The sequence below is a fragment of the Triturus cristatus genome, chromosome 9 (genome assembly GCF_964204655.1).
Source record: "Triturus cristatus chromosome 9, aTriCri1.1, whole genome shotgun sequence".
In the NCBI taxonomy this organism is placed as follows: Eukaryota; Metazoa; Chordata; class Amphibia; order Caudata; family Salamandridae; genus Triturus; species Triturus cristatus.
The window spans coordinates 803,138,117-803,156,994 of NC_140592.1; the positions used below are offsets into that span (position 1 = coordinate 803,138,117).

The 18,878-nt window shown below is 42.8% G+C and overlaps 1 protein-coding gene across 1 annotated transcript in view; it reads left to right on the plus strand.

The window, feature by feature from the left end:
* LOC146798868 (nesprin-2-like) overlaps positions 1-18,878 on the plus strand; it is a 1,144,883-nt gene that overhangs the window by 703,864 nt on the left and 422,141 nt on the right. Inside the window, exons 75-76 of the mRNA XM_085627789.1 lie at positions 2,498-2,659; positions 4,264-4,527. Of these exons, the coding sequence (XP_085483915.1) occupies positions 2,498-2,659; positions 4,264-4,527 (426 nt within the window). The remainder of the gene's footprint in view (positions 1-2,497; positions 2,660-4,263; positions 4,528-18,878) is intronic.

The following is an 18,878-nucleotide window of genomic DNA, read 5'->3' on the forward strand; positions in this document are numbered from 1 at the left end:
GGACTACCGATTTGTGTGGGAGGGAAGGCAACAACAACAAAATACAAGACCTGACAATGGTAATGGACAGCAGTCATAGCAAAATTCTGGCACTGTTATGTGGTATATAAGTTTTGGCCTAAGTGGGATCAACCATGGCATATGGGGGGCACCCAGGACAAAATGCTGGCTCTGGCGCAATGGAGGTGATGTTTTACATATGCTGGCAACTATAGCACATTTTGAAAAGAATGAGATCAACTTCTGGGGAGTGTCATGTTTCATTGGCTTGGCACATCATGAAAGAACTAAATGAGCGCTCTTTTAGAGGTTAAGGCTTTTGAGAAAATGTATGTAAATCTTGGGCTTTGAAATGCACTATTGGAGCCCATTTTTCAATATTTTCTCAGGAAGAACACCTCAATTTTTCTCTAGAAGAAGTGGGTGTCACTTGCTTCACTTACTACAATTCAGGGCAAGTATTACTTCCCACAACCTTCAAAGATCACCAGCTTCCACTACAAGAACAGAAGATAAACTGTCTTCATGAGCACTGGTTACTTTCTGTAGCACCCACTGGGTTCTGAACATTATGCTGTAGGTTTTTAAAGAATACATTCAGCAGTGTAATGCACGCTCTTCTTTTTAAATATAAAAAAGAGCTAAAAAAATAAACACATTTTTAAACAAGTATATGCGATGTTTTATTATTTCAAATACATGAAAAATGTGTTTAAATAAAATCCTCACCTTCGGGCTTTGCACGAGTGATAGTGCCTTGCAAAAGATAATAAATAAAAAATTATTACTAATAAGCAAGTAATGATTTAAACCAATGACATAGTTCATATTCAATAAATGTTCTGTATCAATTAAATGTTCTGTATCAATTAGTTTGAACCTAAGTACTATTTATTTCAGCATTTTGTCCTCTTATGATTTATCAATATATTTATTGTTCCTTTATACACTAGAGGAGCTATTAAATCATTAAAGCTTATGGTATAAACCATTTAGTTTCTCAGTATCTTGTTTTTGTTAGACTATATCCTCTTTTGACAAACATACGTTTGTTCCTGTAACACAAAGAAAAAAAAGTAATGGTCCGCTGGCATATCATTTCAGCACCCTGACATAGATGAAATCTAAAACAGACATTTGTCTGTGTTGCGTTGTAGTGACATCATTTATGGTAATGTTAGCAGGGTTAAAGTCATGTGACAGCACCTCCTTTTTTGAGAAATCAGGGTCAAAGATCATGTGATTCCGCATCCTATCCTTAAGGTCAAGGAGAGTGGGATGTCACAACTGCTACCCCTAACATTTTGGTGCATTGACGCCCATGTTCTATTCCCAAGTGCTTTGTTACCGTAGGGTAATGTCACCTTCCCAGTAATAGACAAGACATTTACCAAGAGGCAGAGAAGGGTGTTATATTTTGTGTACAGTTGCATCTAGACGCCATTTTGGGAATAGGTCTTGCTGAAAGGGAAGGGGGAGCACTCCAGGTACACCTTTGTCCATGTCAGTTCTATGACATGACAGAAAATACTCACATTATGCAACCTTCTACTAAGATGTCATAGAATAACCATGGAATCTTATTTTATATAGTGTTGGCCGGGTAAAAAAGCTGAACTTTTGCTCAGTATGAAAACAAAAATATTTTTACTGAAGTACCTGGATTACAGAAGTAAGTTCCAAGTATCTCGAAGTGATCACATGACAGAGAACAGCATTTAGAAGGTTCTATGGAAATGTAGGGCACTTCTTCAGGCCAAAGGACCAATGTCACTGGTTCTTTCCTACCTACCCTCTTCTAGGATTTCATTGGCTGAAACGAACCAATCTTTTGACTATGGTTTTGCCCATATTGTGCATGATCCTGGATGCCTTTTGTGTGATTGCCTGCCCCTAAAAGATTAAGGGGGCAGGCCTGACATGGGCAGCACTGTACGGGAGTCTTTGGCTCTCAGCACCATAGTGATTACCAGCATCCCTCCTCCCAACTTGCAGCTTCATGTGGCACTTTTTGAATTACAAGTGTCTGCCTATCTATGAATCCATTGCTTTTGGCACTATTGGGATTACACTACACACTCTAACATGCCACATGGTGATACCTGGCATTGTCAGCACTGAATGGGACTGTTTGTCTCTGACCTCCCTGGTGGCTTGAGGCACATCACTCTGCAGTGCTTTTTGAATTACCCAATCTTTGTACAGCTTGGCTGTAAGTAGTTTCAGGACCTTTTGGATGACACTTCCCAGATGAAACAAGTCACTTGGTCAAGCCCAATAATAGTAGCACTAGATGAGGTCTGTGACTTGGAATTCTGTTGCGTTTCCTAACTTATCTCTCATCTAGCTTCGTACACCACAGCTAGGCCTGACAGCAGCACCAATCCAAGGGGGTCTATGCTGGTAGACTCCATGCCAGTTACACTCTCTCTGGAATACAAGCATGGTCCTTGTACAGTCTTCTAATTAAAGTTTCACATTTTCTAATTCCCAAAAGGAGATGCGCTCATCCATGTCAAGTCCAATCCAGCCGCAGTCGCTCACAGAAAATGCGGGGAAACTTCTGGAAGTTACAAAGAGTGTAGGACCAACTCCAGACTCCACATTAACTGACAAACAGGAAAAACGTTTGCCAGCTACCCCAGCTTCATCATTTGAGGTAATTAAAGACTCTGCTCTAAAATGTGTATGTCTGCCTTCATAAAGTGTCTGGTTCTAATGCTCAATTGCAATTCATTGATTGGTTTTCAGGTGAGGCACATCTAGAAATGGAAATTATCTCAGAGAGTGATAATAATGTATTCAACGTACAATTTAGGGTATCATAATTTAAGCAGCTTAGCAGGGTCGGTTTATGCATACGTGAGAGGAGGAAAATGAATTCCTTTCCTTATTCAAGCCATTGTAGAATGTTTTGCAGCCAGTCTGGTAGCTGGGGTTAACTAGTGTTTAATGAGTGTGTGAATGTGTTTTCACTTTTTCTTTGAAGGAGTCTGAGCGAAATATCTATTCTGTTTTTTTGCTTTCCACTTGAGACCCTGCCTGTGGAATTAGTGTGCTATATAAATAACACCAACAGTAGTAGTAGTATAGTAGCAGTAGTCTGCAAGCTAAATGGCAAACATTGTCAGAAAAACTTGTTGGTACTGTGTGTGAGCACCCCATGGTGGATGCATGGTGGATGCTTGTGTAGACTATCTTTGTGAAATTCATATAATGAATCAGGGCTATGATGTCCTCTCCAGTTGGGAATGGAGAAAGAGTGGATTGGCTTGAGGTCTGTGTGAACTTTCCCACAACCGTAAATAACTGTTGTGAATTAAGGTTCTCTCACACTGCTCCTGGCAGTCACATAGCAAGGGAGTCACGGGCCCTCATGCAAGGAACGTTAAAGGCACCCTGCTTCTGGGTGGTCTGTGGACATCCCACTTCTGGTTACTTGAGGGCTTTGCAAATGTAATGGCAACTTTCAAGAAATTATTTACATGCTGCTCAGGTCATTTACATGGCGAAGTACCAGGCCTTCCATTCTAGCAGTTTTTCCATTTTACTAACATATATTTTTACAAGCATAATTATCTCAAAAGGGAGTGTTGACTAAAATATGGTTAATGCTTCAACACATACTGCTCCTTGCATTCCAGGCCCCTTTCAAAAGAAAGATCTAATTATTCTTTAAATGTTGCCCCCACCACTGTAGGACAGCTCAATCCCAAAACTCATCCCCATGTTTATCATGATACAATGTAGCATTACTGACCACAGAGCTGGTCAATAATATTTGTTGTTGACCCTCGCTTGGCCATGGACATGGGTCACTGATAAAGACATATCAAGTATGAAAGGCCAATAACTAGTATAAATGACTGGCTCCATGGTCAATGATACAATATGACAGCATTCTAAATACAGAGCTTGGAAAGTCCTATGGTCTGAGGGAGACTGGAGCAATCATCTAGCAGGAGGTATAGACTGGATTTTTTGGACTCTGCCCTGCTTTCAACATTCTAACTAACGTTGCTATTATCAAAGTAATTGCATGACCACCTGGGCAGACTTAATGGTATAGTTAAACTTACTATATCATGGATCAGAAACATTTTGCCCCTCAAAATTTGAGACTGATTTGCAAAAGAGCTTTGCTAGTCTTCATTGATGGATAACAGTTACTAAACAAGTAAAGAATTGAATTTGCCATAGGTGCCAGCAACTTTCAGGACCTCTGTTCTGTAGACTTTACTATTTTTTTCCTCCTTCTCTTAGGAACTAGAAGACACTTTGGTGGAGGAGGGCATTGCACAGAGCCCTCTTGATGAGAGAAAGGAAATGCTTCTGATCTCCGACAAGCAACCCGGTGAAGAGGACATTATTTCTGATGAATTGCGACAGAGCTGGATATGCTATCAACAGAAATTGCGAGAAGTACTTGAAAGTATTAAGCCTTTGATGGAAGGCAGAGAAGATAGGGGTGTACTTCACTCTTCAAGAGATGAAATGTTTTTACAGAAACAGTCAACAAAACGCAAGGTAGCTATTTCGCCGAAAGTTATTTCATGTTTTGTCAAGGACGTGTTGGCATAAGCAAGATCAGGCATCTGCCTTTTAAATCACAATCTAACATTTAATAGTAATTGTTTTCATCTAACATTTAATAGTTATGGCTTAAAGTACTATTTACGGGGCTTTTAATTGTGACTTTATTTAATTTGCGGGACTGCGAGGACCAGAGTGCTTTCTTTCCTGCTGATCACTCGCACCTGGCTCCTCTTCCCGCCCCTCACTCCGGCCAGTATTTCACGCCTCGCGGCCCCCGCTTCGCGGGTGCTGCTCGCAGGCGCAGGACCTTGCTGTCACTCAGGCTCATCCAGAACTGTTTCCCGCAGCGGACCTTGGCGCGGACAGCACGGATTTCCACTAAACTACACGGGGCTTTTAATTGTGAGTTTATTTAATTTGCGGGACTGCGAGGACCAGAGTGCTTTCTTTCCTGCTGATCACTCGCACCTGGCTCCTCTTCCCGCCCCTTACTCCGGCCCATTTAACCCTCGCCTGTTCTCGCGTTAGCGGGACGCGTGCGGGGCGAAGCCCGGGCCAAGGGCGGGCCCGTTCTAGCCCGTTACAGACCGGGCAAGACCGGACCGGGCCATATCTCTTTCATTTGCCTGAGCGTTCCGGCTACCCATTGGTTGTCTCGTACTGCTGTAACTGCTATCTCCAGTGACCATAGCTTAAAATGGCAGCAAGGGAAACTCGTAGTAAATGTCTTGTAAGCAGTGGATCTGTATCAGGGACTTTAGATGCTTTTTTAATACGAGCCAATTCTCTATTAAATAATGAGATAACGGTTCTTGAAAAGCGCCTCTCTATAGGCATTGAAAATGCCAAAAGATCCTCATTGGGTCATATCGCCCAGGCAAGGACGCCTGACAATGTTCCTCTGCCCGGTAAACAGACACTATCTATTGTTATTCCTGCTACTCCTGTTTTTAATTCCCCTATTGATAATGAGTGTCCTCACAGAACGATTAATGCTAGGATATCGCCCGTGAAAAGCCCCAATCCCAATCCCACTACTAAAAACAGTTTGGTTGGTAGGAAGCGTTCTAGAGCTGCTAGGGAGGGAGCCATTCCTAAGAAGAATAAAGGCCCCCCAATAAAGAGAAATAAGTTGCACAAGTCATCAGTTCTTCCCCCTCGCACTGATACAGTTCCTGAGAGCACTACAAACTTTAGCGCGTCTCCCGTCGCTATAAGCAGATCTGTATCTACTATGACTACTTGTCCAGATCAGGTGGCCTCCCTTCATTCCTTAGCTACCCCTACTTCTAATACTAATATGGGCATAAATATTGAACCCTCTTACAAAGATGTAAAGGCTTTATTAAAATCTTTGCTTGATCCTCTTTGTTCTAAACTGGACCAATTGGAGGATAGAATAGCTAATTTGACAAGGGTAATTGAGTCTTACTCCAACCCCTCCATTGTTCCATCTTCTTCTGAAAGGGGGCGGGGTAATGTCGCTGCATTACAGAGTACAAGCGCTTCAATTTCACAATTACCTATACATACTCCCGCACCCCCGACACTGCCAGCCCAGCCCAGGTTTCCACACTCCCCATTAGTAGCTTTATCCCTCCCTCCTCTACGGTGACAAACATAAACTCTCTAGGAAGGGTAGAGCCAGATTTGCACCAGACCATTATCACTAATGCTCCCATTGCTGGAGTATATCTTCCTCCAAATCTCCCCCCAGAGGCTGCCCCACTTGTTGTAGTTCTAACGGGAGTCCCTAAACTTACCGAAGGAACCACCGAATCCTTCTCATCGCTCAAGAACAAAGTGGTGAGTTGGCTTACAAACCATAGACCCCTCCCCCCAAATTTTTCGGGTGAGATTTTGATGGTTCGTAGGGTCCACTGGGTGGGCAATACTAAGAAAGGTCTTACTGGGGATTGTGTGATTATAACCCTGAGGGATAAGGGTGCTGTTTCTTTCATCCTTAACTCTCCCCACGTGGGGTCTGAATCTTTAATAAAGCCCCTCACACTAGCTTTTTTCTATCCCCCTCCCAGAAGACACCAGGAGCATGATTATGATCAAGGGTGGACACGTGTGGGTCGCAATGGATTTTGTAGTGGGCATAGTACTAGATATGAACCACAGGGCTCTTCCTTATATCTGGGGGATTACAATCGATTTAGATGTCTTAGCGAGGTTGATTGACTGGTCCTAAATACATGTTCGATCAGTGGGTCGATCCACGCTGAACCATCTACCCAAGGAGAACCAGGCAGGGGAGTTACTAAAATTACATCTATGGTGCCACCAAGCCCGACTTTATACTCAAATCCGGATGAGGACTTTAAAATTTTACCACAGACTGTGTCTTTCGTGAACTCCCCTACTGTCCCCTACACCGGGGATAATGTCTTTGCTTTATGTACTAATCCTCCTTCTATAGCTGATTCCCCAAACCTAAGTATAGATGCCCCTACCATAGGAGAGCCTAAAACTGATGTTAACCTTATCTCTTGGAATGTAGCGGGCCTAAAGAACAAACAGATATGCAATGAGTGGGGTAATTTTATGGACACCTTTGATATCTGTTTGTTACAAGAGACATGGGCCACGGAAAACTACCAACGAGAGGGGTTTGCCTCTTTTGGCATTCTGGCTTTATCTAGTGGCAGGGGAAGACCTTCTGGAGGTCTTAGCACCTGGGTTGCAATTCACCTGGGTGCTAAAGCCAGGCAACTTCAAACAGGATCTGATGACATTTTATGTGTTCTACTGGACCTGCCTGAGAACAGGCATTTGGTTCTCCTAAATGTCTATTCTAGACCCTCCCCAGGAGGAGGCGAATCTAAGGTCATTACAGCTTTGAATGATTTTATTTAATGCTGTATGGTTTCAGCGCAGGAAATTTTCCACCAACTCTTAATAATGTGAAAATTTTAATCTGACTATTTTACTCTGTCCCGGTGGTTAAAATGTGATCTGCTTTTGCTTTTGACATATAAATTGTTGTATTGTATTCTTGCTTTTATGGCCCTTGTGGCCGAAATAAAGTTTTTGACTGACTATTTTAAATAGTCCTTTGTAAAAACCAAATTGCATAGGCTTTCTTCAACAAGCACTTGCAAAGCCAATAAGTCTAGTTTTAATAAGACAGCACACAAACACAGGCATGCAGAGATGTTGTTTCTCACATTATAGCATGCCCCGTTGGCTTTGCCAATACTAGGGGAAAAGTAGCAGAATTAATTATTTTCTGTATAGAATACACATAAAGAATTGAATGTGACACACAGTATGATGGCTGAGTGTACTTTTCAGATGTAAAATACCCATTCATTCAATTCAAATAGTAACACAAATAGAAGACAATATGTTACCAAAATAGGCAATAGTTTGCGGTAAAAGGGTAATATTTCGCTGGGTGGAGCAATAGCCCACTCTATGCATTTTTCAACAACTGGTAACAATTCATCTTGCACACAATTTCACATTCAAGGCAGATTGAAAAAGTAATATTTGTGAAAGTCTGTCAAGCCTGTTTTGTGGCTTTGTTGATTAACCATTTTGCAGTTTAGAAGTGGTATTACGACTGCTTGTGAAAGCTGTACTGTGACAGCCAAGTAACCTGTTCAGTGCCAAGACAATCCCAAGTTAACAGGGGTTGCACTGCATTGGCCAGGTAAACCATTTTAAAATGAGAATTTGGGGGCATGTTGCCTGTTGAGCAGGCCTCAGACCCAAGCAAAGCCTAGAGGGTTAAAAAGCAAGAACTTATGGAATATATTTTGGCAAATTGAATTTCATATCTTTTGATGTTTGAGGGCTTGAAATGCGAGGCTGGCTAATGGTAAAATAATGTCTTTCTTACTAGGGAGCCATTGAAACTCATTAGTGGTTTCAAAGGTTTGGTCAAATATTTTCTGAATCGATATGAGGCTAGCAGGCAGGAGGGGATTGACTTTTAGTATGGAAAGCACATCACACAGGAATGCCTATCAGAGGGGATTTTTCACAGTCCATTACAGTGATAATTATTGTCAGAGGCTAGAGGGTGCAATGAAAGTTTTGGTTTTTACAAATAAGTTGTAGTTACAGGAAAAAGGTTTTAAGGTTTTTGTCAGTAAGAGCTGTAACGTTAAGAAATAGGTCCAAGCTAATGCCTAGAGATTTGGTGGATGGAGGAAGAAATGGAGGGAGTCTTGTAAGTGCAAAAGACAGAGACATTTTTTGAAGGATGAATACAAGAATGGAGTAGAGAAAAGTAAGAGTTAAGTTTAGAGGGGTGATGTTTGAGGATGGAAGAGGGCATCAGCTCTGTCCAGCAGGAAGGCTGCATTCAAGGCAAAGGAAATCCATCTAAAAAGAAACTTGAATGTATAGATGATTGTCATCAAAGCATTGATGTATACAAACACCTGTGACATCCACGTGGACTCCGAGCACACGTTGAAGGATGATGGAGACAGTTCCTTTCAATACTTAAATATGCAAATTTTGTAACCAGCGGGGGGATATCACAAATAGTGCCCCCGGGGTAAACGGACCTGTGAGCTCACCATGTGTGCCCCGAGGAACTATGGTATTATAGAAGAAGCCGCAGATGCTCATGCACCCTTTTCTGCAATACTGATAGGTCTGGTGGAGTGTTATCATAGAGGATGTTCCCTCATTTGCTGGGGGGCGTGGCCGCATGCAGATGATGTAATTACTTTGCCTCTGCACTTGTGCCTGCTACCTATAAGGATGCAGGGACAGAGGCAAAAATGCCCTTAGGACGGTTAATGAGAGTGCGCCACAAAAAGGTGTGCCCCCCTGAGAGCAGTCTTATAGACTACCCCCCCTAAACACTCCTATGCAGGTGGGCACAGTTGTCTTTTAAAAAGGTGCACCATCGCGCAAACAGTAACAGTGTGTCCCATGTATAATGCGGGTGGTGGTAGCTATTATTGCAGATCTCTTCTCTCACCCAGTGTTCCAATAGAGAGCCATCTTTTCCCTTACTTTGTGAATGACAGAGATATAGAGGAAAGTCAGTTGTTTCGGTTGGTATGTGCTGTTGCATAATATCATTGCTTTTTTTTTGCCTGTGTTTGTTCTCAGGTTGTCTTCAGGGAATCTCAGCTGAAATTCCTCTTGTTCTGCCCATGAAACTAGAAAGCCCTCAACCTCAGGGGGTTCTCTTGTGACTTCAGTGATCCCTGTGAAAGGTCATGGCCAGACCCTTGTAACCCCCATGGCAGTCTGTTTCACACTGCATGCCATTGACATTGCTCGGTAAGGGTCTAGGGGCCAGCGCTCGTATGGTTGGGCATGAGTCCAAGCTGAAAAGGAAAATTGCTTGAATTATCCAACTCTGTTTTAGCCCGCAGGCATTCTTCAGCATGAAGAAATGTAGTTCAGTGACTCCCTTTTAGACCACGCAGTATATATTTGAAAAAACACCCTTTTATCCTTTCTTAAATGCCTTGGAATTCTATGGTCTTCTTTTAATGATTGATAGTAAATCGGGGAGCAAAAACACAGTACCACGACTGCTGGTTCCTGACTTTATCTCCCAGTATAGCATTTCATACTGAAAAATGAGGCATAGCAGACTGTACAAATTACTTCTTGCTTCTGGTTAAAGTGTCAGTCAAACTGTAACAGACATATATTGTGTGTGGTGGCAAGTACGTAACTTCAAGCTATGGTTCTTGCGTTGTAAAAGTTTCGTTGTAATGTTAGTGCGTTGTAAAAGTTGCGTTGTAAAGGTTGTTTACCTATGGTTCTCAACCCCTGACACTTATATTTGGAAAATCGCATATACCCATGTTAGTTAACACAATTATTTTTAGGTTGTTACTCTGGACCCAGTTATAGTACTTGAGCTTAGCAAAGAGACATCCTATATAGTGTGTCGGGTAAGATATGTATCTAGGAGAACAAGTCTAAATCAAAAGGGTTTTATTGGTTTGAGTCGAGTAAGGGACAGCAACCCCTCTCGGGAAAGATGGTCGCTTATGGTGTCTCTGAAAACTGCACTCTGGATTTGTCCACAAAAGGATCTAATAATGTAGTGGTTTCAGTAAGCACAGCAAGAGACGATGTGAATGTCCAGCTTGTCATGATAAGTAAGCAAGAGTTGTTTGCTGGAGGGGCAATAATGACTTGATAAAACTGCTTTCTAATGTAGTCAAACACTTTGGAGTTTGCCATGGAGTCATCTCCGTAAAGACCTATATCCATGTAGATTGTCAAAGATGCTGATATGGTTCAATCCCTCTACTTTCTGTTACAATAATTTAGCATTCAAAGCATAATGGCCAAGAATTAATCAATGTTTTTGCCCACTTTCTGTAGACCAGGAACCGGATGACCAGATAGTTGAGAGAGTGTAATATCATCCAGATTACTTTTTTTCAACTTTTGCTTCCAGCGTATTAGATTTTGGATCATTAAGGGGAAGTTTAGATTGTCCTTAGAATTTTTCAAAACCAGCCAGGAGACGCACATGGCTCTTTTCAATTTGAAAACACACAGAAAGGCAATATCAGCATAAAGAAAATTGAACTACTTGTTTTTAAAAGTGTAAATCAGGAGGTATTGACATCTGAGTCATACAATATTTCTCAGATTCAGAAGCAACTTTATTCGGTCTAGCTAGACCATAAAAGTATAAAAACAATAAATCCATACAAATAAATACAGACCGCACATAAAAAAAATACAGCAGGTGGATTGCAATTAAAAGACAATGTAAAAAAAACATTACAATCAAATGATCATAAGATGTAAAAGGCCCATGCAGGCACAAGCAAATAAAAGAAGGTGCAGCCATTGCTACATGATCAGCGTCGCCTTCTGAATTATCGCACACTGAATGAAAGTGGCTGTTAAATAACACATTTTCACAGAAGGAAGAGTCTGTAAATAATTAAAAGCTGATTTACAATATCAAATGTTTGCTGCTTTTAAAAAAGGTACCAAGTAGCTCTTTCTCAGCAATTAATAACAGTCACAGAAAAACATAAAGGGAATCGTGCTTTGTGCTGAGTGATCGTCATAGGGACAGGCGGGTAGGCAGCGGAAATAAGAGCCCTGAAGAAGAAAGGCAGCCAGAAAGTGCACAGTGCATAGTCTGAATCTGACTAACAAAAAATCTGTGGTGCGCATTACACAACCATGTAAGGTAAGGTTCAAAACCAGTGTTTACACAGATCCCCATATACACCTGGACAGTAGGCATATCAAACACAATCCGAATTTTCTCTTCCATTTGATTAGCTAAAAATGTGTTCTTAAGAAAAGTGTGGGAGACAACTGCCCCACTGCTAGGAGAAGTGAACAGGTCTTCGCATCCTAGACTAAGGAAGGTGTCACTGATATGCCTTATCCAGGGGATGGTTAAGCCTTGGTCCAGTTTCAAACAGTCAGCGAGCACAGCGCTGTTGAAAGAGGTCTGACTCCTGGACCAAATTCTGAGCCACAGGAAGAGTCGTTGCAACCTTACAAAATCATTTAAATACCCAACTTCTGAGTGAGAGATAAAAGAGCTGGTGCCTCTGGGGACAGATATTAACCTTTTAATAAAACAATTTCCCAATTGCTTCTAGACTCCGCTGATCAGTAATGCCCCATAACGTGGCCCGTAAGAGGCAATGACACAACATTTTGCTTTATAATCGGCCATAAGTTCCTTAATAGGCTAGTGGCCTAAACTACGGGCAAAGTTGACAAGAGCTTCAACAGATTTAGAGAAACAGCGGCTCTACTGGTCTACAAGGGGCCCCATGCTATGTGGGTGTCAAAGGGAATACCTAAGTACAAGCACGAACGCACAGTGCTAACCTTGGAGCTATTAACTACAAAGGCAGTGCTGTTGTTTTTCTTTGCACCAAAGATCATAGCGTGCGTCTTGACCTGATTGACCCTCGGATCTCGACTGGTTATAAACTGACAAAAACGATCCATCAAGCGTTGTAAGCTGATTGCTGTCTTCGCCTTTAGGACCGTATCATTGGCATAAATTAACGTACGAACAATGCGGTCACCTATGCGGGGGATGGCAGCCTTAAGTTTCAACAGATTCTCCTCCAAGATATATATATACATTGATAATAGAAACAAGGCCAAAACACAGCCCTGGCATACACCTCTTGCAAGGTTAAAGGCTGAATTAGTCTGTCCACCCGGTCCGAATCTCACGCTAGCAGTGACCTCATTGTGAAGCTCTCTGAGGAAATTGACAATGTATTGGTCGACCCCCATATTAGTCAACATGCTCGAGGGCTTGGACTTATTGACAGGGTCGAAAGTAGCACTCAGGTCCATAAAAGCCAATTACAACCTACCCTTCCTAGTCACTGTATACTTACTTATAAACAGGTATAAATTGAGAGACTGCTCCACAGTGCCAAGACTCGGGCGTAAGACATATTGGACTTCTGAAAGCACGTTATGTTAATCGGCTCAAGTTTGGCGACAATCAGCAAAGTACATCCCATAACCTTGGCAGCAGAACTTATCAAAGCTATGGGGCGGTAGCCCTTTTTAGGTCTCGCCTAGAGCTCAGCGCACAAGCGTTGCTCTAGGAAAGGGCTCTTGGAATCACTTCAGACTTCCAAGAGCCGTCTCCGTGTGGGTGTGCACACATCCCATTGGCCTTTGCGTGTGGCTTTCAATAATTGAAAGCACGCAAATGGCCAAAGACGGGTGCTTGTCCCGCCTCTCCTCAAAACTTGCACTCCCATGGCGTAGGGGTCTTTGGAGCGCGCAGGGTGCCATCTGTTCGGGATCAGGTTTTGATGGCAACTGCATCACCTGCATTCCTTACAGCGCACGCGCACACCGCTCCTGGGCTTGTTCTTAACATCTTTCTGATATGCAATCTGAAATCTTGTTTTAATATTAACATCGATAGTGGTAGTATTGCAGGTCACGAGGTTTGTCAGCCAGTTTCCTGGTCCCATCCCTTCAGTACATGTCAGAGACACTCCTGGACAGGGCGGAGGTTGTGTCCTCATGCACTGATCTTGTGTGATACAGCAGGGGACCTATTTTCACCAAGCCCACTTGCACAAAGCCAGCTTTAAGACACGTTTTGCACACTGGCGGCAGATTCCTCACTATCTTTGCAGCTTGCTTTAGTTGCACTGTAACTGTGGGTTTTTCATTTAAACGGGGACACTGTGCAAGTTGAAGGCAATTAAAGGGAGATGGAGGTAATTTATAGTTGTGTCGGCGGCGGTGAAGAATCTGGTGGGGCTGCACATCAAATAAGCGAACAGGATCTGTGTTGTGAAGGGCACGTTGACTGCCAACCAAGCGTTCATACTAATGGCTGAGCGGAAATCTGGGAAGCCGACGCTTTTGACACTTCAGCAGCAGAAACCGTAGTCGTTTCTTGAAGGCAGCAGACTGCTGCAAGGACTGACTACTACAGAGGTTGGAACATGTCTCGGACCTGTCCCAGCTCCACCTGCCGCACTAAAATCTGCCAGTAGCGTCTAACGCGCTTGTTACCAGGACCTTTCCGTCTTGTGCCTTACAGAAGCTAAAAGCAGTACTTAAATTGAGCCGGGCGTGCCACCAGCACTTATTTTTGGGACTTGCACTTATTTCCCATGTCAGATGTTTACTGGGTGCAAGAAAGGGGAAATATGCACAGATCGGAAAGACTGAGGGAGGGAAAGGCTGCAAAACCATCACAAAGGGAAAAACTTGTAAGAACGAGAAACGTGCTTGGGAGTGTGTGGTAGTGCATGAGACTACCAGCCTTGGTATTCCCCGGGTACCGGCACTTTCTTTCACAAATTAAGTACTGCCTAGAAGTATACCCAGGCTGAGAAGTGTCCTGTTATCACCCTTATCTGTGGCCTCTAAGTGCATGGATAGGGCCTCGTGTGGCACCACCCTGGTACTCTCCGCCCTCTTATTCCCTGGCTGCGCTTTTATCTGTCTGGCGGAGAATCATGGTGCTGGACTGTGCTGACGGGCACTTATCGCCCCAACCCACCTCTTTCTGATGTCCCAACTTTGAACAAGACCACAGGGCGCCTCCTCCGGGTACTGTAACCCGAGACAGCTGCTGGGCCAGGTGAAGCAGGCCAGGTTTCACTGCCCGGAGCAGTGTTCAGAGGCGCCACCCCTTCCTGCCTCAAGTTGACACCCTGAACTGTCACCAGGAAGTATGATGTGCGCAGCACTGCCCGTCGCTGGCACAACGATGATGCCACATCCACGCAAACACTTATACATGTAATTTTCGCCTTGGTCTGCAGTTTCTGCTGGTCAGTGCGAGGCACATTGTGTTGTGAAACGTTCACAACTTCCACCCCTAACCACCATGCGGGCAAACACTACTGGCCAGCTGCTCCCCTCCGCCTCTGGGCGTACACTCAGGGTCGGTCTTTGTTCGATAGTGCCCTGGCTTGGGCGGAAGTGTATTTAGCTCCCTCGTTATCGCTGGTGAACACAATTCGGAAGCAGGGGCCCCCTTTTTATGTCCAGAAGGCAGTCTCCCTAGCATAACAGCGACGGGCATCTCGACAGTCACCATAGTGCCTCCCACAACCCTCCTGAATCACCCACTGAATATCTCCATCACTCTGGTGAAGTATTGGGGCTAGTGGGAGTTGAGTGTTGGGGGGGTAGCTGCATGGGTTAGGTGAGCGGGCTAGAAAGGTGGCGAATGGCGTTATAAACAGCGCTTGTGGCGTTAATAAGTGATTAAAACCACTTTACACAGAAGCACTGGAGCTAGATGAGAATGGCACTGCTTGTGGCATGGCATTACTGCAAACTGCTTCATGCGCCCCTCTGTAGCTTGGTGTTAGAAATGGGGTTTCTGTTTGGCTAGGGTATGCACCTAAGCCATGCAGTCACAACCACTCTAGTTAGAGTAAGGGAGTTACACACCCAAGATAACCCCTGCTCACCACCTTGGTAGCTTGGAGGAGCAATCAGGATAATCACAGAGGCAATGTGTAAAGACTCTTTTTCTCTTTGTTCTCTCTTTTTCTCTCTTTCTCTCTCTTTCCCTCTCTTTCACTCTCTCTTTCACTCTCTCTTTCACTCTCTCTCTCTCTCTCTCTTTCTCTCTCTTTCACTCTCTCTTTCACTCTCTCTTTCACTTTCTCTTTCAGTCTCTCTCTCTCTTTCTCTATTTCTCTCTCTCTTTTTCTCTCTTTCACTCTCTTTCTTTCTCTCTCTCTTTCACTCTCTCTTTCACTCTCTCTCTCTTTCACTCTCTTTCTCTTTCACTCTCTCTTTCACTCTCTTTCTCTCTTTCACTCTCTCTCTCTTTCTCTATCTTTCTCTCTCTTTCACTCTCTCTTTCACTCTCTTTCTCTCTCTCTCTTTCACTCTCTCTTTCACTCTCTTTCACTCTCTCTTTCACTCTCTTTCACTCTCTTTCTCTCTCTTCCACTCTCTTTCACTCTCTTTCTCTTTCACTCTCTCTTTCACTCTCTCTTTCACTCTCTCTTTCACTCCCTCTTTCACTCTCTCTCTGTCACTCTCTCTTTCTCTCTCTTTCACACTCTCTCATGAGTAATAATAGGTCGAGGCAGCGGGGTGAGCGAGACTTGTTACTAGGTCCTGCACTTTGCCAAAAGCTGGTTGCTTCTGTGGTATGCTGCTTTTGACAAGATAATGTTGATTATCCACACAATTCCACACCACACAATTCAACTCCACACATTTCCAATCCTCACCACAAAATGTGTCACCAAACCACATAATGCAACTCAACAACACAATTACACAATACACCACATACATCCAATCCACACCACAAACATTTGCACCAAACCACACAATGCAACTCAACAACACAATTACAAAACACACCACATAAATCCAATCCACACCACAAAATTCCACAGCATGCCACAAAATTCAACAGTGCACCACATAATTAAACTACACCACATACCACTCCACAGCACAAAATGCCAATCCACATAATTACACTATATAACACACAATCCCACTCCACATATTTCCAGTACACTCAATACTACACAATTACTATCAACATATTTCCACTGCATACTATGCCACATAATTCCACTACACAAATCCACTTCACACTACCAGATTCTACACCACACAATTGCCCAACTAATAATTCCTATCCAACCCACATAATTCCATTACACACCACATACATAACACATAGGTAAAAAAATTGTCATTTACAGCGCCAATAGCTCTAACTCAAGCAAATGCAAAACCTATTGCATTTCTAATGCTTGTTTAATAGGGTGGTTCAGTTGTACATAATGCCTTCCTGGTTATACATAAGGTAACAAAAATGCTTATAACACTTTTCTATCATAACTTTCCAACATGCTGCACAGCAGGCACACTGCTCTACACCATGGCTTAAAGACATTGGCAAAGCCAATAGCTCCGGCTAAACACTTGCAAGGTCCCAAAGGCGAGACCTATTGGCTATGCCAATGCTTGTTAAATATTGGGACAATGATGACATGGGAATAACCTTTGGGCGGGCCAGTCACTAAGGCTACATTTAGGGCATTGGTCAAGAGGGGGGCCCATAGTGAAGTGCTAGCCTTAAACATGTCTGAAGGTATCCCATACTTAAAAATGAGACACTAAAGTCTCCCCTGAAATAAATGAATGGACGTTGAACCACAGAAAATGGTATCCCAAGCTAGCATCCCCTTTTCAAATATATCTCTATCAGCCACTTTCACCTTAAATAAGAGAGCTACTTTGTTAACACTGAAATCGGTGTCATGTCAATGATTCATTCTGGAGTGACCATTTGGAGTGTGAGGCCTTAAGGATGCTGGTTTAATGCAACCAAACTTGACATGCTGATATCTCTCCCAGAAGCATGAAAATAAAGCATTAAAGCATCTTGAAACTCATTGATACATTTTAGGGACTCCAAGGTGGTAGGAAAAAGACAGGGATAGCAGTGTCAAGCTCGAAGGAACCCATTTTATATCACTTGCATACATACAGCAATCAAGCTATCTCCTTCCCCCTTTTTTCAGAAGAGGCTCTTTTTAACCACAAGATAGTGGGCTCGTAGCCGCTTTGACCCTTAGTACTACTGAATAGTCGTTTAACAATGAATAGTGAAAGGGGGGCTCAGGATTGTATAAATGTTGTTCAGCGGAAATCAAGCAATTTAATAACCCTCTATGTAGCCTATGTTGGCTCTGGAGAAACAGAGTAATGCAGTGGTTAGTTGCAGTTACATGTATCTAAATAGTACATGTATAGGCACTGTAGTGCTGTACATGGTCAAAGGCAAAGAGTGAGTGGACGTGAGCTGCACCTCTGAAGCTCTTTCCTAAATTGGGGTCAAGGTTTGGGTAGTCACATGGATGCGGAGATGTGGTTCCACCTATATATATATATATATATATATATATATATATATATATATATATATATATATATATATATATATATATATATATATATATATATATATATATATATATATATATATTATATATATATATATGGATGGGCTGGGATTCTATGTACTGTGTATTATCAAGTAAATAATAAAAATTGTGTGTCAATTAGAGGGGAATATGAAGTGCAGGTTTCCCAACACCCACCTGAAGTGCTTTCACCCAGGAGTGGCCAAGGATTCAATGGGTGTCGACACACTGCCACTTTTCCCACATCAAATGCAATTTCCAGACTGATGAGTCCTCAGTTTCTCAAGCAAAAATCAAGCATTCAGGGATGAAGCGTCCATTATCCATTTCTCTCTTGTTTATATGTGTCTGTCTATGTGTTGGCAGTTACTGTATGGGATTTTGAAAGCATGTTTACATGTACCTCTTTGCACCTTGCTGCATGTACACCCGTGTGCATAAATGCATTTAGACTGTGTGTGTGGGAGCCCATCTGTGTTTTTTTTATTAATGAATGGTTGTAAGTCTGTTGGCCTATACGATGGGTTTCTGAATGGTTGTTGGCCTGAGTAAATGTGTGACTGTTGGTCTGTTTGAAGAGTTATCTCTGATTGTGTACTAAGGTACCTGCAGGCCATTTGATCTGTGCACTTGGGTGTCTTAATGTCTCCTCGTTTTTGTACATGTTACCTCTTTCTATGGATTTGTGTGCATAGATACTTATAGATGTGCGCCAATATGTCTTCTGATCGGTGCGGTGTTGGTTTGTGTCTGCTTGTGGATCTCTATGTGTATAGCTGGAACTGCATATGTGCAACTATGTGTGATATACATATGAGTGTGCACATACATGTCACTGCATGCATGTCATCTACTAAAGCCAAGCTTGTTTGGCCTTGATCTTGTGAAGAACTGGTGAGGTTCTGCGGGTGCAATATTTTTACAACACATCTTTAATTCTGAAAAAGCGAT